Genomic DNA, 23,556 nt, shown 5'->3' on the forward strand with positions numbered 1-23,556 from the left:
GAGAGTGGAAAGATTTTGCTTGTACCGTGGGTCCAGGAGAGTGAACACCCAGTAATCGGTGCTGGAATAAATTCTTTGAACGCGAGGGTCACGGGATAGGCAGCCTAGCATGAAATCTGCCATATGCGCCAGAGTACCAACGCGTAAGAATTCACTCCCCTCACTGGCCTGACTGTCCATTTCCTCCTCTTCTTCTGCCCATACACACTGAACAGTTTATAAGGACTGAGCAATGGTCCCCTCTTCTGTCTCGCCAACATTCTCCTCCTCTTCCGATACGCACTGAAATTGTGACCGCACCTCGTGTCTCCATCCCCCCCCCCATATAGATTGTGAGCCCTTGGGGGCAGGGTCCTCCTGCTCTCTGTAGTTTTGTATTCTGTACTTGCATTTCTTCCTGTCTTACTGATGTTCAGCACCAGGGTATTACTGCTGCTCTATAATTAATAAGTAGAACATACTTAAAAAATGAAGCCCACCGAGCAGCCGGACCCGGATTCTTCTCTTTTTGGATAAAGATTTATTAAACAGTTTGTCGTAAACGTATAAAACCTAAATCTATCCAGTGCTGAGCGGGGTCAAAACCTAACCACAAGAGATATCCTAAGGGTCAAAGATACTACTGCCTCCATGTTCTTACATTAAGTGGTTATAGGCGGCCATGATGAACAAGAACAGTGAGGACTTCCCAATAATTAGCCACCATATAACGCTCTACCTACCTCTCCATCTAATAAGGAACCACCATTGGGGTTCTCAGTTATCCGACTCCTACCAATTACATTGTCTACCCTTATCGTATGGGCCGGAAGAAGAGTAGACCATAGGGTTAGGGTAAAGAGTGGAATGTAGAAGACCTCAGTAACCAAGCTGGAGGTCCAGGCACGTGGTAGATGTTTGGAGGCCTCTACCACATCGGGCCAACATGAAACTGGTGCCATATAACACGGGTCTTATACCCAGACCCATAAACTCAAGCCTCATTCCCAGCCCCGATAACGTCTTTATTCGTCGTCTACTTCAGGCGTACACCTGTCGAAGTGCTTCTTGTAATTTCTTCTCAGGATGAACGTCTTCTTACATCTCTTGCATTTGTACGTCTTCTTTTGGACCTTCGTTTCGCCTTCCGACTCGCAGTCGCTGTTTCTTAACCTGCGAAAAGAGAAAACAAAGAAACGCAACCATAAACCACCTGTGAACGATGGGGAGTCTGGGTTATAAGAAGACGCTGATAGAAGTCAACGTGATCCCCACTTGTGTTTCTTTAAAGCCCGTCTGTGGATGAAGGTCATCTGGCAGGTCTTGCACTGGTATTGTCTACGGGGATCGTGGACTTTCTCGTGTTTGGTCAGCTCACAGCTTTTGTCAAAGGTTCTTTCGCACTCGCTGCACTTGTATGTCTTTCCATCCGTGTGCCTCCTCTGGTGGACAAGTAGACTGCATCGGTGGCCAAACTTTTTGCCACAGTGGTTGCAGTGGAAGGGCTTTTCTTTGGTGTGCGCCCTCTGGTGAATGACAAACTGAGACTTGTAATTGTACTCAATGCCACAGATGGTGCAGGCAAAGCGCTTGGTGGCGTGGTTCTCCGCCCGGTGTTTGATAAGCTCAGATTTATTCCGTAACACCTCATCGCAGTCCGGACACGTCTCTTCATGGGTGGCTTTGTGCGCCTCCAGAGCCTCCGCATCCAGGAAGGTCTCCGCACAGCAGTCGCAGTCATACGTTATCTGAGGTTCTTCAGCAGAAGATTCTTTGCCTTCTTCGCTCTCCCGCTCGCTCTCTGGTTCCCAGTCTGAGGATTGTGGTTCTTTTAATTGCTGCAGATCTTCTTCCTCATAGTCATCCTCATCTTCCTCGTCAAATTCTTCTTCCATTTTTTCTTCTTTCATTTCCACTCCTCCATTTTCTTCTGGTACTGGTTCTATTTCCTCGACTTTCACCACTTTAAACATCTGCTCCATGATGTGATCTGAAAACGGCAAAAAAAATATCTTATACTCTAGTCACATCCAATACTTACCCACAGCTATCATGAATGATGGAAACCAATGCCAATCCCCCGCCCCCCATGACGCCCACCAAACACTATTGTAGATGACAAGACCATGGTACCCAGTGAGGAAAGAGCAATGTCTTACCAGAATCCCAGTGTTCTGGGGGGTCCCGTGTGTGATCCATAGGGATATTATCTATAAACAAATCCTTGTAGTCCTCCTTATGTTTGTCTATGTAGCTCCATTCATCCATGGTGAAGAAGATGGCCATATCGCCACACTTCACAGAGAACTGAAAAATATGCATCATTGTCAACAATGGAAAACGTATTCCAAAGATCTCGAGCTCATATCAATAGTGGTGAACAATCTACCGAGTCCTTCCCCTTTCTAAATGGACTGAATTATGGAACCCTGGTCAATATAACTAGCAAGAGACAATTTGGCCGCTTACCTCTCCGTTAAGCTGCTGCACCCCTGTATGGGTGGAGTTCTTCTTCACGATGATCCATTCCTATAAAATCATGGAAAGCACCATTAACGACCCTTAACACAATCACCTCTAAGCTAGAGACATAACGTGCATGAGAAGCCATGTGTAGGAGAAGCCATCTGATCCAGGAGCAGCAACAAAGGGTTCTGGCAATCCAGGGAGATCCATTAGAGTTTGGTACTGGTGAGATATCAACCCTCTAGACCACCAAGGACATTTAGTCTGATCTTGGTGGAAGGGATTTCTCATAAGGGACATTTATACCTGTTCTACATGATAGATGAAGGTCTTCTTGTACAGGGTTGTACCAACAAGAACCACTCAAACAGAGGCCTCCTGTGCCCAATTCCTCTTCAAACACAGACAAGGACAACTTTAGTAAAAGTGTTAGTATGATTGGAGCAGCCCCACCAGTGTCTAAGTCTTTGGGACAGAAAGTCAGCAAAGTACATCGCTCCACGTGTACTCAGCCATTGCTCCTAATCACCACCATTGTGCGTAGAGGAGGAACGGAGGCTTGAGACTCCCACGCTACACAAAAGTAGGGTCAATCAATGTGGACCACAGATCATTTTTGGAATAAATATCAATTGTACAAAAACCTCTCAATAAATTATCCATGAGAATTCAATGGCAGCTGAAGAAGGAGCCTCACCTCTCCAGCGATCAGCGAGATGATCCTCAAAGCTTGGTTTAGGATCCTTGAGGTCCTCACGTCTTTATTTTTATTCTTTTGAAAGATGCTGGTCAAGTAATGCAACATTGAGAACTAGAGAAGAACAGATAGCAGAAGATAAGAAGAGAGTGCGAATACTGGAGCATCGCTCAGATGGCCATCAATACTCAAGTCTATCAATCATCTACTGAATGCCGAGAGTTGTCACTAGGAACCCAAGGCGGCTACAGGAAAGGCCTCTAAAACTGATTAAGCCCTGGTTTATATATTCCACCAGCAAGGTCAACCTATTCTTTATTAGGTTGTAAAATTAGGCCCAATTATGGAAGGCAATGACTGTAGAGCGCATCAGCCTGTGGTCTACCAACGAGGAGTAGGGTAGGTTTCCTTTTGGGTACCTCCAATCTGAACCACATCTTTAGTTAAGGCAAACATACCAGTTCACTCTCCGAATGGGAGCGCTCAATGTAGCTTCCAAAACCATCCTTGGTCACATGATCTGTCTTGCGGAAGGATTGGTCCAGCCCTGGATACATGTTGGCACCTGGAGCTTTGTAGTTATGATCATGTTGGACTTTCCTTGGCTCGACGGACACATTTTTCTCTGGCTCTACGGTCTCCGACATCACATTGTGAAATACTGGGAGCGAGGTGGGAGAGGGACATTTACCAAAATCTATTGCTGGTGGATCTACCGCGGTCGTGCCGACATTCACTCCGAGATTAGTAGGAGCCACATTATTGTTCTGGGTCATTACAAGACTGGGAATTATTAATTGGGTGAGCAATGGAGATATATTTGACACTAAAGGCAGCGCAGTTGTGCACATATTCAAAGGCAAGTAAACATTTGGGTGCATAGGTGTGACCAAAGGCGGGACCAGAGGTGTGATCATAGGCGCCATTTGGTTAGGAGTCTTATCCCTTTCGAGAAATATTGTTGGAACAGCGTTATCTAGAAGTACTTTTTGTGACCCAACTAAGGAGTAGCATTCCGGGGCAAAATGAGCAGAGCAAAGCCGGACAACCCCTGTTCTTCTTTCCAGGATTTTCTGGGCAAACAAGTCAAGGTCACCATATTCCTGGTTAGTATGGCGCAGCCAGGTCTTAATGGCGTTCAGGTCCTTGGGGAACATGTGCATGGTGACTCCGGGGGTGCTGTACTTCCATCCAGAGTTATGCACGCAGCCATTCACAATACACTTCGGAATCTCTTCTACCTGGAAAAGAACGAGATAAGGTTACATTTACAGATCTCTGAAGACCTTCATTACATTCATATCGGATATTAACCCCTTAATTACATGGGAAGGAAAATATGGCCTGGTCCTCTACCTCATCAACAGTATAGTGAACAATACATATTTATACATCTACAGACTTCACCAACAGTTGGAGGAAGATTCTGGAAGATCCCTCTGACCCATGTCACATTATCACAAGAACCCATCTGGAGGCCACCAGAGAAGTGACATCATACAGGCACAATACAAAGGGCTATCATCAGTTTCCGAAATTGGAAAATATGTGAGCCAACAACAAATAGTGGAAATTGTTTATGTTAAACCATATGCTAAAACCAACGTTGTCCCAACCATGGAAGATCCACAAAAGAATCTGGACTTTTATAACAACTGGTGGCTTTAAAGGGAACCTGTCATCAGACGCCCTTTTTCAGGCTCCCCCATAGAGAATAGTGTGCACATTTTGTGTTTTTATAATAAAACTGGCCGATAAAAACAACAGAGAGCCGAGCAGTGTCCCATGGAAGTGGCCAGGGAGAATCGTGTACCCCCCTACCCTCGGGAAACCGGCCAGTCATTTGTCCATTTCAAATAAAGAAAACCAACAAACACCCATATCCCACCTATTTGAAATAGAAGCATGACGGAGCAGTTTCCCCGCTGGTGCTCCCATATACTGGTACGGGTGGTATTGGTACCAGTTAGAAACAGAGCAGTGCCCCATGTTATCCTGCGTTTGTCCTCCACAATGCACAAGCTAAACTGTGTGGTCAAGGTCCTCCACACAACTGAAGTGATCATTTGATGGTGATGGGGCTTGGGTATGGGCGACGCGTGATGCCTGAAAGAGGGCAAGCCACACCAAGTAGACACGGGGGGAGGGAAGTTGGGGATATGTGATGGTACCAGACTGCCACAGTGCCAGATTTTTCCAGTGGCCACTGCTGAGTTGGCAGCCGAGACAGCTGGATGCCACCAAAGGGGGCGGCTTGACGCGCCACGGCATCCCCATGTCACAGTGTGCTAATGATCTGACGCTTCAAGGAACTTAGGGTTGCTAGCTGCAAGTACAGTCGGACTAGCTCCATGGGTGCATGGGGTCCCGGATGCAAGTCCCTCGCAGCGGGCTCTCGGATGAGCCCTTGGCAGCTGTTTCGTAAGGAATCTGATCCTCATCACGTGTGGGCCGGTGGATGTTTACCTGGGATCCTGGCTTCACATCAAGTGTTGTTGATGTGAAGTCCCTCAATAGGTCCCAATAGACACAACACCAAGTCTTCGTTATCCCACTGCTTGATCTCCAAGTCTATTTGGTCATAGACTTCCACCAAAGCGCGATTCTGTTAAATCTCCGGATCTATGTGGGCGTCCCCCGCAATAAGACACCAATGCACACTGCGGCTGGTAAGAGAGTCCCAGAAAATATGCACCAATTATTATTTATAGACTTAAACCCATGAAGCCAGGCATGAAGATGGCTGGATCCTGGACTGGATCAAGAGAGACCTTCCCCTCTTCTCACCTCCTCACTGAGGGCAATGAAAGAACCTGTCCATAGCAGAGACCGATTTCAGGCACAAAAGTTTGTTTGAAAGACTTCATGACTCTGCGTGGTGAGGAACATCAAAAGGACATTGTATTTCATGACTTCTGAGAAGATTTTTGGAAAAGTTTTTCCACCGCGTGTTCTGTGCAGGTCTTCATCTTGGTCCTTATTGTCCCTGGTCTTTGTTGTCTTTGGAGGACAATGGCTTGGCCACGAAATCCAAGTGTTATTCAGTCCGATAAGACATCATCAAGAGTTGTCCACTCCATAACAAATCTCACCATGTCAGATTAGTGAGCCATGATCATGGAGGTGGGCCGTCATGCACAGGGCCCGGGTTTTGCTATAAGCACGATGTAACCATTCCCTACCGATATCCACACTTTTAATCTCCAATCATCACAGATCCATGAAGGCAGATGAGAACAGAAGGTTCTTTAAGTGAATGAAAGGGCTTTTATTAAAGGCAATGAGTCTGTGCAGGTGTCACTTCCATGTCTGAATAGGCCTTTATTGAAGATGTAGGTAGAGACATGGGTGGGATAGACAACAATGCATGGATTATTACTGTGATATCCGCAACATTCATAAATTCTAATTTTATACAATCACCACCTTCATCTTCCCCTTAACTTTCTGCTGCACCAGATCCGGCGTAGTCGTAATTTTTTCTTTAGTTCTCACCATTCCCAAATATCAAGGTCCTAAATTCCAGATGACTGCTGTCAGATGGTCGGAGGCAGGTCCGCTTCCTCTCTGGACCACCCATCTGACGATTACCATGCTGGTAGTTTCAGCACCCAAAATTCTACTTCTCCTTTCTACTGTAAGATGGGAGGTCCTGGGCTGGAGGAGCCGAAAACAATGTCTTGGGGTCCAGAATCAGTGGAAAGACACTTACTAAATCATGCGAAGAGTTGGGGTTGAACGGAAATAAAGGTCCTCCTTTACCCTTATTCCATCAATCACATTATTGACAAAGACTTAAAAATACAAATACTTTATAGTAAAACAAATCATTAACACTTTGGGAGCTGGAGATTGCCTTGTGCAGCTCCCGGATACAGGACAGAACATCCATCACTGTGTATACTGATGGGGGATGGGTGCGGTGAGTTTCTGTGACGGCTCTCGGTGGGAATGTTGAGCACGGGTTGGGAAAAGCAGACGTGAAAAGGATATCCAATGTATCAACCATACTGACCTTGACCAATCCTGGAGTCAGGGCACATGAAGGACTTCGCTTCTTCCTTAGGTAAGTCTATTACAATGTGACGAAGGACCTTTTCACGTTGGTCTACTGGACACCCATCAGACTTTTCAGATCTTACAGACCAACAATCCTCGATACTCCGGTGTTACGGCCACAGCCCCGGCTTCAGCCTGAGTACAGGGATACTGGACGTGATCCTGTTGGAGTCCAACAATGAGAGACTGCGGAGCATCTGATAAGGATTACTCAAAGACATGAGGAAGATGCTCAAAATCTTTGTCTGACGCTGATCTATTACACTGATAACAATCCTGCGGTTCTGTCTGGGTTTCCGCTCCATGAAACAAATCTTTTTTTTGTCCAAATCTCCTCCAGAAGACTCATGGTAATGCAGATGAGGAAGCGAGTTGGATGGTGGACTTGTGATCTGCTTTTGTCCACGTTTCCTTCCACGATGGCCGTCAGTAGGAGGGAATGTGCTTGGGACGACGTCGGGGAGAAGGATTTGCTGGTCTACAGCCAAATGACCAGAACCGAAGCGATGAGTGTCATCTTTGTGCCAATCCATCCAGATCTTCAAACACCTGACCGATGCAGAGAAGCCAAGACTTTATCCAATCCAGAGATCGAGGGCAACCATGCACTATGACTTATGGACACTTGTCTGGACTTCCTAAAACTATACAATAAGGCATGGTTGTCCGTCTGCGAAAATTAAGACAAAACAAAAATTTTCCCTTTTAATCCCAGTTCCTTCATCACCCAAGGCCATCGTCCTATTTCTAGGGGCGTCGGTGCTCAGATTTTGCTGTGGAAATAGAATATGATGTATCCAGGCCTTCCAAAAAGTGGCAAAAGTCGCCAAAACTTTAGAGCTCTTGCCTTCCAAAAAGTTGTACAAACCCATCGCCAGCCAAAGGCTCCTGAGGAGTCAGGTGAATCGCCAAAAAGGTGCGTCATATTACATAGAGGGCTGTGTGAGCAGACATGGGACACTGCTCGGATCTATACGTTATCGGCACGCTTGTCTTCTCCCTGTACATTCCTATTCCCATCACAAAATGACAAGCTGCCCTCAAAGATCATGGAGTAGCAGTGGTTGGGACAGTCGGAGATCTACATACAGCATCCTCAGTGAATCGGCCATTGACATGGGAGTGGAAGCTTAGCCTCCCCTTTAAAGGAAATCTACCACTTAGAAAACTACATTTGTAAAGCACATTCACGCTCAGGCAGGATCTTATCGTCTTTAGCCATAAAACCCAGCGATTTAGCCAAAAAATGAGTTTTACAATTATGCCGATTGGTCTCTGATGCTCCCGTGTACGTCACGTGCGCTTCCAGCATCCATTACTATACATCTCCCCCCCCTTTCCCCTTCCCATGAGCCAGTGACATCACCGATCTCTCGTGAAGTCTCGTGCATCGGCATCAGTAGCCCACAGCCGGCTGCTCCTCCGAAGGATAAAGGATTGAATTATCCACCGACATCAAAGATTATAATATATATCACAGTGACGCCAATTATGAAGGATGGGTTTAAGTTTCATGCAGTTAGGGAGTGTGATAAAACCCATGTCTTTAGGCACATCTAAGAGGACATGTGAAACTTTGGAGGTTGGATGCAAGTCTGATGTGTAAGTCCGGGGTAGGGCATTCCAGAGAATTGGTGAAGCTCGGGAGAAGTCCTGGAGATGTGAGTGGGAGGTTCGGAGAGTAATCTTAGATCACTGGAGGATGGAAGAGTACAGGATATAGACAGATGAGAGGTAGAACGGTGCAGGGAGGTGACGGGCAGCCAGTGCAGTGACAGGCGCAGACTGGAGGCATCCGTGTAGCATCTGGACTGAAAGACGAGCCTGGCTGCTGCATCAAGCAAAGACTGGAGAGAGTTTAGTGAGTGGAGGAAAGATTAGTAGGGAGTTACAGTAGTTGAGATGAGAGGGAATCAGAGCGACATTCAGGAGTTTACAGGTTTCAATGGTCAAGAAAAGACGGATCCCAGAAATGTTTTTGAGATGCTCACGGCAAGAGATTGTATGCAAGGCGTAAACGAGAGGTCCGAGTCCAACACAACCACAAGACAGCGGCTCCTGCCCGGCGTTATATCCATAGCCCCATGAAAATGCAGATCTCAGTGATTATGGTCACTATGTACATACCAAGCACTATTGTTACATTCATTGCAAATAATTTTAACTCAAAACAAATGTAACTTTACTAAAACAAAACAAAAACTAATAGAAATTCACTAAATTACAGAGTAATTAAAAAGATTTAGCAAAGAAAAGTCTGAGGATGAGGATGGAGTCAGTCTATGTCTTATGATTTCTTCCCGATTAGGATGCTCTCGATTCACCAAATGTGGAGGCAAAGTGGGAGCCCCGGAGGTCCATTCAGCGCTTCATTCCCAGATGTAACATCAGCGGACGAGTCCCCAGTCCACACGCAGCCTCTCACAGACATGTTATTACCCTTCCCTTCTGTATTACAAGGATACTTTTTTTGGATTTCTTCTCAAAGCAACAACAGCTTCAGGCCGACCGTCAGATGTTGTGCATCAGAGCTGCTTTTTTCGGCACAGGCCTCCACTGACTGATCTCAAAGTGTATTTTCAGGCAAAGCAGGGAAAGTTCTCAAATTTGCCAGTAAGGTCGTTATGCACCAGGTTTGGAATTTTTTTTTTTATCAACTGTTGACTTTTAACAATTTTTTCCAAAATTTTGCAGGGTTGTTTCCCTTCCTTTAGCCAAAAAAATCATGTTCCTCGGGATCCAATGGTTCGTGACCACAATGTGAACATAGATCGCCTTCCCATTCACGTCTATTGACAAAATGGTGAAAACAAACAACCTTTTTTTCCACAATTTTGGACAAAACACCAGTTTATTATTTTATCTGAATTTATTTTTGGTTTTCTTTCCAGTCAAAATCAATAGCAGGAAATAAATAAAATCTGGATTGGCATCTAGAAATAAGTCGTCTGATATTCCAGCCAATCCAAAAACCTTGGATTTAGTCCAATAATTTAGGAGCTGCAGGTAGAAGATGACCAGGAGAGTCGTTTCCCAATTGTGTCCTACAAAACCTTCTCCGGTGATACAAATGATCCTTGAAATGTATTAAGTTTGCACATTTCTTCTGTAATTTGGATCAAATAACTTTCATTAATAAATTATCCGAGCAACTTCCGAAGATTCTAAAGCTTCAGAACCTTTACAAAATGTAACGGTCAGGATGGGGTTTCCGGAAAAAGAGTAAGATAAACCAAACTCTGAAGAATGCAGGCTTGGTTTATCAGGGTCAGTGTCCTGTGGATTTTTCTTGAGGGCCTTCAGATCCTTCTTCAGTCACTGCGTCTTATTTATGCCGGCAGAGAAATTATTCGGCACAGTTCAGCTCCTTCCATAGAAGAATCGTGATCAGTGTCAGGATTGGAAGTAGTGGATCCTCTGAACCACCGCGGATGATGGCACAGGCCGACACCTGGGACCGGAGTCTAAGTGGCACCCGGTCTTCACCAGAGCCTGCCACAAAGCAGGACGGTCTTGCTGCGGCAGGATACCACCAGGTCGCTCCACAGGCGAGACATGTGGCAGCCAAGGTCCAGGTACAGGAACAGCAGGTAACCTTGTGGTCAGGCAGGAGGTCTGGACAGGCAGCACAGGATCTACGTCGGGGATGTAGCAATAGGTCAATAGGAGCGGAGTCAAATCACAGCGCAGGGCATTAAACACAGCTTTCTCTAAGGCACAAGGCTCGAAGATCCGGCAGGGTGTGCAGGAGAGGCAGGTTCAAATAGATTTCTGGTGCGCTGGCCCTTTAAATTTTCTGAAGCACGGAAGGGAATCAGGAGCGTGTAGAGGTGAGCGCTGCGCCTGCGAACACGGAGGGGCACGGGTGAGCCCGCCACCCGCGATATGGGTCCTGGGAGCACCCGTAACAATCAGAGACAAGACAAATACACAAAACAAACATTACATTCCCAAAACTTTGGTAAAATTCAATGGTTTTTGGGTTGAATGACTTGTGGACTCTTAGCGTCTGGTGACACACTTGTCGATGGCGCTTGTAGAATTGTATTGTGGTGTCGCGGAGGTGTGTGTCACATCGTAGAAGGTTGTCAAATTTGGCCACGCGTCTGTCCTGCCGCACATTCTCCTACTGTGCATTGTGATCTTCCCGTCTCCAGCCTAGTCTAGATCTTCTCCCCTTCCCTTTAATGGCTCCTCCCCAGCTAAGGGCAGCAAAGTCCATTATACTCTCCATTGTTGATTCATAAAATTTCAATCTTGACGTCGCATTCTTGCACCTCATTTTCCAGTCTGGCTTGAGATGAGGACTAAGGCTTATACCGAAACGCGTGGATCGCATCAGGTCTTTCATCCGGTGCGGAGAGGAGCCATGTGCCGAAATAAAGTTTCCCGTTGTACTTAGGAGGACGTGAGGACGTGGAGCCGGATTTTCTTTCCTATGTTTGATGTTGTGCCTCGTTGGATCCGCGCACCGTTCATTCATGTGGCGTTCTGGCAGCGGGTGATCAATGTGCACAGCCAGCTCTCTGTATGTACTGACCCGGTCCATAGCTTACCCTTTCATTTTTAATGGTTCCGGGACCATTTTTACCTCCTCATGTCAATCACCGTTTCAATAGTTTTATCCACGTTTAGAACCAACTACAGGCGGTCCCCTATTTAAGTACACCCGACTTACAGACGACCCCTAGTTACAGACGGCCCCCTGTGACCTCTGGTGACCTCTCTGGATGTTACTATAGTCCCAGACTGCAATGATCCACTATAAGGTGTCTGTAATGAAGCTTTATTCATAATCCTTGGTCTAATTGAAGCAAAAATTTTTTAAAAAACTCCAATTGTCCCAAATTATTTTTTGTCTGGATCTACAATGATAAAATATACAGTTTCGACTTGCATACAAATTCAACTTAAAGAACAAACCTATGGACCCTATCGTGTATGTAACCCGGGGACTGCCTGTAAATCAGTGAAAGCAAAACCATTTCTTCCATTGAGAAGGTCTCGCTTTCCAATGCGTTTCGGATTAGATTTTGGTCCCATGGGGGTAGAGGCCCCCGGCTTTGGTGAACGAGGCATGACACCAGCGACTAGACCTGTCCAATACACAACTCATCTATGAGCCATCGCTACTGTGTGCCGGTAAAGGAAGCTCAGCGTCTATAACTGAAGGGGGCGCCACAGGATTTACCTTTTTTGTTGTAGTCAGCTCTAGGGGCCTCTTCCGGTTGCGGTGCCGGTCCTTTTTGAGGCTCTCCTCGATGACAGACTCCCCCTCTGGAACGTGTGGAAAGAGCGTCGGGAGCGCGTCCTTCTTCAGGACTCTGCTGCTGGACGTCAAGGCGTACGCGTCCTTCTCGAAGTGCAGCGAGCACATCGCGAAACGGTTCTGCTTCCTCCCGTTGTAGATTTTATCCGCCATCGCGTAGATATCCGAAAACTCCTGCCCCGTCTGCAGAAGCCATAGTATGATTTTTTCAATGTCGCTTGGAAATTTATGGAGCATGATGTCCTCGCTGGACGCCTTCTTCCCCGACTTGCTGACGCAATGGTTAACGATGCAAGACGGCATTGCAAAAAATAGGGGAAGATCCTAAAAGACAAAAATACATTGCAAATAATCATGAAAAATAAAAAATTATAATAGTTCTCATATTTACTTTTGTATCCATCATAACCCAGAGACACTGACTCATAGCTCCGGCCCACCAGGACTTATATCTGTCATCTATGGCCTCCTTCCTACTACCAACATTAACAGTTACCCTAAGGAGCCAGGAGGCCTCCGGGAGGCGTTACCAGAGCCCCTTCGTGCTGTTTTCATAGACTGTTACAGTATTAATCTCACACAATGCTGCGGTGATGATAAGCGACCAATGGAGGAGGGATGATGATAGTGACCGTGGCGGAGGAGGAGTGTAACAGCCTGTGAATGCAGAGCGTGTATAATTAACCACACAGAGTTATAACGAGGTTTATATTCGAAGGGGAAAGGCTATCGATATCAAATATAAGAAGATTACCACAGTCCCGGCGCCTGGATTTAGAAGGAAGTGTCCCTGGTTTATCAGGATGGGTGTAAAGGGAACCTATCATCATATTTTCACAAATACGGCTGATGACAGGTTCCCTCTTCACTAATGGACTCCCTTCTTTTAGCTGAAAGTGTTCCCTTACAACCCAATAAATAAACGTCATGTTAGATTACCTGGCATCAGAGTGGGTGTGTCCTGCTCAGCCGGCCCCTCCCATCTACTCCTCCCTATGTTCCATGCCTCTCCTCAGCATTCAGTACTTCAGGTCATGTGACCTGGGTGATATCATCTATGGTCCTGTCGCATTTGCAACATCTACCCTATGTATGTATCTGATCCCATGAAATCACAGCAGCCTCCATCGAAGATGGGGTGGGGATACAAGACCATGGAGGCCTGCTATATTATTTTATGTGATCAGATACATACATGGGGTAGACGTTGTAAATGAAACAGGACCTGAGATGACATCACCCTGGTCACATGACAAAGTGCCCAATGATGTAACAGAGCTCTCACTCATTGCTCCATACAGCAGCTTGTCCTGGCAGTGACACCTGTCAGTCAGGAGCAAGGAGGCGGGGCAATGCAAGCACAATTCAACATGCAGGACTCCCTTAGTATCACTGGACTGATTTTTCCAACATTGCAGCCATGGAAAGGGATGAGGGCGACGCTTTATAATCATAAAGTATTTCTTGGCGGTTCCTGAGTATAATATCAGCCATAAGATTAATGATCTACACGCGGGATAAGTGGTTATACCGATTACTGCGGCAAATCCTCAATACTCCAGGAATCCGTAACAGGCGAGGGCTCCCTGCGCGGCCGCACGACTCTCCACCTGTGAGAACAGAGGACAGTAAGTGGCCGCCCACATGGACTCACCTAGAAATGTGGGAAAGACGTAGATTTAGAAACTCAGATTATAAATATACAAGATTTGACCCCACTAATAAGCACAATATATACAGACACATACACGGTATATACACAGACACATACACGGTATATACAGACACATACACGGTATATACAGACACATACACGGTATATACAGACACATACACGGTATATACAGACACACACACACGGTATATACACAGACACATACACGGTATATACAGACACATACACGGTATATACAGACACATACACGGTATATACAGACACATACACGGTATATACAGACACATACACGGTATATACACAGACACATACACGGTATATACAGACACATACACGGTATATACACAGACACATACACGGTATATACAGACACATACACGGTATATACAGACACATACACGGTATATACAGACACATACACGGTACATACAGACACATACACGGTACATACAGACACATACACGGTACATACAGACACATACACGGTATATACAGACACATACACGGTACATACAGACACATACACGGTACATACAGACACATACACGGTACATACAGACACATACACGGTATATACACAGACACGGTATATACAGACACATACACGGTATATACAGACACATACACGGTATATACAGACACATACACGGTATATACAGACACATACACGGTATATACAGACACATACACGGTATATACACAGACACATACACGGTATATACAGACACATACACGGTATATACAGACACATACACGGTATATACAGACACATACACAGTATATACAGACACATACACGGTATATACACAGACACATACACGGTATATACAGACACATACACGGTATATACAGACACATACACGGTATATACAGACACATACACGGTACATACAGACACATACACGGTACATACAGACACATACACGGTACATACAGACACATACACGGTACATACAGACACATACACGGTACATACAGACACATACACAGTATATACAGACACACACACACGGTATATACAGACACACACACACGGTATATACACAGACACATACACGGTATATACAGACACATACACGGTATATACAGACACATACACGGTATATACAGACACATACACGGTATATACAGACACATACACGGTACATACAGACACATACACGGTACATACAGACACATACACGGTACATACAGACACATACACGGTATATACACAGACACGGTATAAACAGACACATACACGGTATATACACAGACACGGTATATACAGACACATACACGGTATATACAGACACATACACGGTATATACACAGACACGGTATATACAGACACATACACGGTATATACAGACACATACACGGTATATACAGACACATACACGGTATATACAGACACATACACGGTATATACAGACACATACACGGTATATACAGACACATACACGGTATATACAGACACATACACGGTATATACAGACACATACACGGTATATACAGACACATACACGGTATATACAGACACATACACAGTATATACAGACACATACACGGTATATACACAGACACATACACGGTATATACAGACACATACACGGTATATACAGACACATACACGGTATATACAGACACATACACGGTACATACAGACACATACACGGTACATACAGACACATACACGGTACATACAGACACATACACGGTATATACAGACACATACACGGTACATACAGACACATACACGGTACATACAGACACATACACAGTATATACAGACACACACACACGGTATATACAGACACACACACACGGTATATACACAGACACATACACGGTATATACAGACACATACACGGTATATACAGACACATACACGGTATATACAGACACATACACGGTATATACAGACACATACACGGTATATACAGACACATACACGGTACATACAGACACATACACGGTACATACAGACACATACACGGTACATACAGACACATACACGGTACATACAGACACATACACGGTATATACAGACACATACACGGTATATACAGACACATACACGGTATATACAGACACATACACGGTATATACAGACACATACACAGTATATACAGACACATACACAGTATATACAGACACATACACGGTATATACACAGACACGGTATATACAGACACATACACGGTATATACAGACACATACACAGTATATACAGACACATACACGGTATATACACAGACACGGTATATACAGACACATACACGGTATATACAGACACATACTCGGTATATACAGACACATACACAGTATATACAGACACATACACGGTATATACACAGACACATACACAGTATATACAGACACATACACGGTATATACAGACACATACACAGTATATACAGACACATACACGGTATATACAGACACATACACGGTATATACAGACACATACACGGTATATACAGACACATACACGGTACATACAGACACATACACGGTACATACAGACACATACACGGTACATACAGACACATACACGGTACATACAGACACATACACAGTATATACAGACACACACACACGGTATATACAGACACACACACACGGTATATACACAGACACATACACGGTATATACAGACACATACACGGTATATACAGACACATACACGGTATATACAGACACATACACGGTATATACAGACACATACACGGTACATACAGACACATACACGGTACATACAGACACATACACGGTACATACAGACACATACACGGTATATACACAGACACGGTATATACAGACACATACACGGTATATACACAGACACGGTATATACAGACACATACACGGTATATACAGACACATACACGGTATATACACAGACACGGTATATACAGACACATACACGGTATATACAGACACATACACGGTATATACAGACACATACACGGTATATACAGACACATACACGGTATATACAGACACATACACGGTATATACACAGACACATACACGGTATATACAGACACATACACGGTATATACAGACACATACACGGTATATACAGACACATACACAGTATATACAGACACATACACGGTATATACACAGACACATACACGGTATATACAGACACATACACGGTATATACAGACACATACACGGTATATACAGACACATACACGGTATATACAGACACATACACAGTATATACAGACACACACACACGGTATATACAGACACACACACACGGTATATACACAGACACATACACGGTATATACAGACACATACACGGTATATACAGACACATACACGGTATATACAGACACATACACGGTATATACAGACACATACACGGTATATACAGACACATACACGGTATATACAGACACATACACAGTATATACAGACACATACACGGTATATACAGACACATACACGGTATATACAGACACATACACAGTATATACAGACACATACACGGTATATACAGACACATACACGGTATATACAGACACATACACGGTATATACAGACACATACACGGTACATACAGACACATACACGGTACATACAGACACATACACGGTATATACAGACACATACACGGTATATACAGACACATACACGGTATATACAGACACATACACGGTATATACATACACATACACGGTATATACATACACATACACGGTATATACAGACACATACACGGTATATACAGACACATACACGGTATATACAGACACATACACGGTATATACAGACACATACACGGTATATACAGACACATACACGGTATATACAGACACATACACGGTATATACAGACACATACACAGTATATACAGACACATACACGGTATATACAGACACATACACAGTATATACAGACACATACACAGTATATACATACACATACACGGTATATACATACACATACACGGTATATACAGACACATACACGGTATATACAGACACATACACGGTATATACAGACACATACACGGTATATACAGACACATACACGGTATATACAGACACATACACGGTATATACAGACACATACACGGTATATACAGACACATACACAGTATATACAGACACATACACGGTATATACAGACACATACACAGTATATACAGACACATACACAGTATATACAGACACATACACGGTATATACAGACACATACACGGTATATACAGACACATACACGGTATATACAGACACATACACGGTATATACAGACACATACACGGTATATACAGACACATACACGGTATATACAGACACATACACGGTATATACAGACACATACACGGTATATACAGACACATACACGGTATATACAGACACATACACGGTATATACAGACACATACACGGTATATACAGACACATACACGGTATATACAGACACATACACGGTACATACAGACACATACACGGTACATACAGACACATACACGGTATATACAGACACATACACGGTATATACAGACACATACACAGTATATACAGACACATACACGGTACATACAGACACATACACGGTACATACAGACACATACACGGTACATACAGACACATACACGGTACATACAGACACATACACGGTATATACAGACACATACACGGTATATACAGACACATACACGGTATATACAGACACATACACGGTATATACAGACACATACACAGTATATACAGACACATACACAGTATATACAGGGGGTACAGAATCTCGCCGCACAGTGAAGTTACTTCTGGGTGAGTTTGCACAGAGCTCTGCGGAGCCGTCGGATGCGCGCGGGTGATGCCGATACCGGGTGTGCGAGACTTCCCGAGAGCTTGGTGGCGTCACAGTCTCATGTAAAGGCGAGTAACGCACGGGGAGGCGCATGATCAGAAGGGGAGAGCGCCGAGCGTCCTGTGTGATGTACACAGCAGCACCGGAGACTGATTACAATAATTTTCTAACAAATTTTGGGGGCGAAATGACTGGGCTAAAGATCATGCTCGGGGTAAGAAGGTGTCGGAGAGCGGATATGTACATGAAGAAGCAGAGGTCACCCAGGGCCGACCCCCATCAGCATCCTGAACACTCAATATCTACCTGCTGCCCCATGATGAAAGAAGCCCTGACCTCCTCCTGTGGTGTCCGGGACCTGCAGGAGCCGCTCCAGAGAAAGCTGTGGCCATTATCATCAGAAGCACAGTAAGTGTGCACCAGGTTAGTACAACACGTATACACCACCCACAAAGCTTTAGGGATAATTGGCGTTACTTTGCATTGGGCACCCCCCCCCCAGCTCCCTCGTGTCGGGCAGTGTATATAATACACAGGGGAGGGGCTATAGATACACAGCAGTGTATATAATACACGGGGGAGGGGCTGTATATACACAGCAGTGTATATAATACACAGGGGAGGGGCTATATATACACAGCAGTGTATATAATACACAGGGGAGGGGCTGTATATACACAGCAGTGTATATAATACACAGGGGAGGGGCTTTATATACACAGCAGTGTATATAATACACAGGGGAGGGGCTGTATATACACAGCAGTGTATATAATACAAAGGGGAGGGACTATATATACACAGCAGTGTATATAATACACAGGGGAGGGGCTATATATACACAGCAGTGTATATAATACACAGGGGAGGGGCTGTATATACACAGCAGTGTATATAATACACAGGGGAGGGGCTGTATATACACAGCAGTGTATATAATACAAAGGGGAGGGACTATATATACACAGCAGTGTATATAATACACAGGGGAGGGGCTGTATATACACAGCAGTGTATATAATACACGGGGGAGGGGCTATAGATACACAGCAGTGTATATAATACACAGGGGAGGGGCTGTATATACACAGCAGTGCATATAATACACGGGGGAGGGGCCATATATACACAGCAGTGCATATAATACACAGGGGAGGGGCTGTATATACACAGCAGTGTATATAATACACAGGGGAGGGACTATATATACACAGCAGTGTATATAATACACAGGGGAGGGGCTATATATACACAGCAGTGCATATAATACACGGGGGAGGGGCCATATATACACAGCAGTGTATATAATACACGGGGGAGGGGCTATAGATACACAGCAGTGTATATAATACACAGGGGAGGGGCTGTATATACACAGCAGTGTATATAATACACAGGGGAGGGGCTGTATATACACAGCAGTGTATATAATACACAAGGGAGGGGCTATAGATACACAGCAGTGTATATAATACACAGGGGAGGGGCTATAGATACACAGCAGTGCATATAATACACAGGGGAGGGGCTGTATATACACAGTAGTGTATATAATACACAGGGGAGGGGCTGTATATACACAGCAGTGTATATAATACAAAGGGGAGGGACTATATATACACAGCAGTGTATATAATACACAGGGGAGGGGCTGTATATACACAGCAGTGTATATAATACACGGGGGAGGGGCTATAGATACACAGCAGTGTATATAATACACAGGGGAGGGGCTGTATATACACAGCAGTGCATATAATACACGGGGGAGGGGCCATATATACACAGCAGTGCATATAATACACAGGGGAGGGGCTGTATATACACAGCAGTGTATATAATACACAGGGGAGGGACTATATATACACAGCAGTGTATATAATACACAGGGGAGGGGCTATATATACACAGCAGTGCATATAATACACGGGGGAGGGGCCATATATACACAGCAGTGTATATAATACACGGGGGAGGGGCTATAGATACACAGCAGTGTATATAATACACAGGGGAGGGGCTGTATATACACAGCAGTGTATATAATACACAGGGGAGGGGCTGTATATACACAGCAGTGTATATAATACACAAGGGAGGGGCTATAGATACACAGCAGTGTATATAATACACAGGGGAGGGGCTATAGATACACAGCAGTGTATATAATACACAGGGGAGGGGCTGTATATACACAGCAGTGTATATAATACACAGGGGAGGGGCTGTATATACACAGCAGTGTATATAATACACGGGGAAGGGGCTACAGATACACAGCAGTGTATATAATACACAGGGGAGGAGCTATATATACACAGCAGTGTATATAATACACAGGGGAGGGGCTATAGATACACAGCAGTGTATATAATACACAGGGGAGGGGCTATATATACACAGCAGTGTATATAATACACGGGGGAGGGGCTATAGATACACAGCAGTGTATATAATACACAGGGGAGGGGCTGTATATACACAGCAATGTATATAATACACAGGGGAGGGGCTACAGATACACAGCAGTGCATATAATACACAGGGGAGGGGCTATATACACAGCAGTGTATATAATACACGGGGGAGGGGCTGTGTATACACAGCAGTGTATACAATACACGGGGGAGGGGCTGTATATACACAGCAGTGTATACAATACACGGGGGAGGGGCTATAGATACACAGCAGTGTATATAATACACGGGGGAGGGGCTATAGATACACAGCAGTGTATATAATACACGGGGGAGGGGCTATATATACACAGTAGTGTATATAATACACGGGGGAGGGGCTACAGATACACAGCAGTGTATATAATACACGGGGGAGGGGCTATAGATACACAGCAGTGTATATAATACACAGGGGAGGGGCTATATATACACAGTAGTGTATATAATACACAGGGGAGGGGCTATATATACACAGTAGTGTATATAATACACAAGGGAGGGGCTATAGATACACAGCAGTGTATATAATACACGGGGGAGGGGCTATATATACACAGTAGTGTATATAATACACAAGGGAGGGGCTATAGATACACAGCAGTGTATATAATACACAGGGGAGGGGCTATATATACACAGTAGTGTATATAATACACAGGGGAGGGGCTATATATACACAGTAGTGTATATAATACACAGGGGAGGGGCTATATATACACAGCAGTGTATATAATACACAGGGGAGGGGCTATATATATATATACACAGCAGTATATATAATACACAGGGGAGGGGCTATATATACAAAGCAGTGTATATAATACACAGGGGAGGGGCTATATATACACAGTAGTGTATATAATACACAGGGGAGGGGCTATATATACACAGTAGTGTATATAATACACAGGGGAGGGGCTATATATACACAGTAGTGTATATAATACACAGGGGAGGGGCTATATATACACAGTAGTGTATATAATACACAAGGGAGGGGCTATAGATACACAGCAGTGTATATAATACACGGGGGAGGGGCTATATATACACAGTAGTGTATATAATACACAAGGGAGGGGCTATAGATACACAGCAGTGTATATAATACACAGGGGAGGGGCTATATATACACAGCAGTGTATATAATACACAGGGGAGGGGCTATATATACACAGTAGTGTATATAATACACAGGGGAGGGGCTATATATACACAGTAGTGTATATAATACACAGGGGAGGGGCTATATATACACAGCAGTGTATATAATACACAGGGGAGGGGCTATATATATATACACAGCAGTATATATAATACACAGGGGAGGGGCTATATATACAAAGCAGTGTATATAATACACAGGGGAGGGGCTATATATACACAGTAGTGTATATAATACACAGGGGAGGGGCTATATATACACAGCAGTGTATATAATACACAGGGGAGGGGCTATATATACACAGCAGTGTATATAATACACAGGGGAGGGGCTATATATATATACACAGCAGTATATATAATACACAGGGGAGGGGCTATATATACAAAGCAGTGTATATAATACACAGGGGAGGGGCTATATATACACAGCAGTGTATATAATACACAGGGGAGGGGCTATATATACACAGCAGTGTATATAATACACAGGGGAGGGGCTATAGATACACAGCAGTGTATATAATACACAGGGGAGGGGCTATATATACACAGTAGTGTATATAATACACGGGGGAGGGGCTATATATACACAGCAGTGTATATAATACACAGGGGAGGGGCTGTATATACACAGTAGTGTATATAATACACAGGGGAGGGGCTATATATACACAGTAGTGTATATAATACACAGGGGAGGGGCTATATATACACAGTAGTGTATATAATACACAGGGGAGGGGCTGTATACAGACTACACATGGCTGCCAGTATATATATAAGTTACGCGGTTTCTCTGCACTCACCTTCCACAGCGGCGCACAATATGGAAATTACAGGTTTGGAAGTGAAGCTGCTCATTGATTGGCTAATTGGCCGTTGCGTCATCAACCGTTTGCCGCGGGAGCGCTAAGGATTCTGGGATTTGTAGTCCCACGCCTCCTTGTCCCCGTACGACACGCTCCTGGC

At 44.3% G+C, this 23,556-nt stretch overlaps 1 protein-coding gene across 4 annotated transcripts; it reads right to left on the minus strand.

Moving 5' to 3' along the window:
* Positions 1-990: 990 nt before the first annotated feature.
* LOC140065177 (uncharacterized) lies at positions 991-23,549 on the minus strand. 4 transcript variants are annotated; one of them, XM_072112744.1, is made up of 10 exons: positions 23,394-23,549; positions 14,002-14,080; positions 12,393-12,794; positions 3,745-4,383; positions 3,601-3,708; positions 3,143-3,256; positions 2,449-2,508; positions 2,139-2,286; positions 1,255-1,969; positions 991-1,152 (listed from the first exon to the last, which is right to left on the minus strand). In XM_072112744.1, exons 3-10 carry the CDS (start codon positions 12,771-12,773, stop codon positions 1,005-1,007), a joined length of 2,313 nt encoding a protein of 770 aa, XP_071968845.1. In that variant the 5' UTR covers positions 12,774-12,794; positions 14,002-14,080; positions 23,394-23,549; the 3' UTR covers positions 991-1,004. The 4 variants fall into 4 exon arrangements, with proteins under 4 accessions (XP_071968845.1, XP_071968843.1, XP_071968844.1 ...); XM_072112742.1 differs by having other exon boundaries at positions 3,601-4,383; XM_072112743.1 differs by lacking the exon at positions 14,002-14,080 and having other exon boundaries at positions 3,601-4,383.
* Positions 23,550-23,556: the final 7 nt, after the last annotated feature.

This window comes from Engystomops pustulosus, chromosome 6, assembly GCF_040894005.1.
Source record: "Engystomops pustulosus chromosome 6, aEngPut4.maternal, whole genome shotgun sequence".
Lineage (NCBI taxonomy): Eukaryota > Metazoa > Chordata > Amphibia > Anura > Leptodactylidae > Engystomops > Engystomops pustulosus.

Excerpts from the sequence above, each read along its gene's own strand:
- LOC140065177 (XM_072112743.1), bottom strand. The coding sequence starts at position 12,773 with ATGCCGTCTTGCATCGTTAACCATTGCGTCAGCAAGTCGGGGAAGAAG. Across the intron at positions 2,509-3,142 it reads TCTCGCTGATCGCTGGAGAG|GAATGGATCATCGTGAAGAA; the intron begins GTGAGGCTCCTT and ends ATGATTTTATAG. Across the intron at positions 1,970-2,138 it reads CCCAGAACACTGGGATTCTG|ATCACATCATGGAGCAGATG; the intron begins GTAAGACATTGC and ends TGCCGTTTTCAG.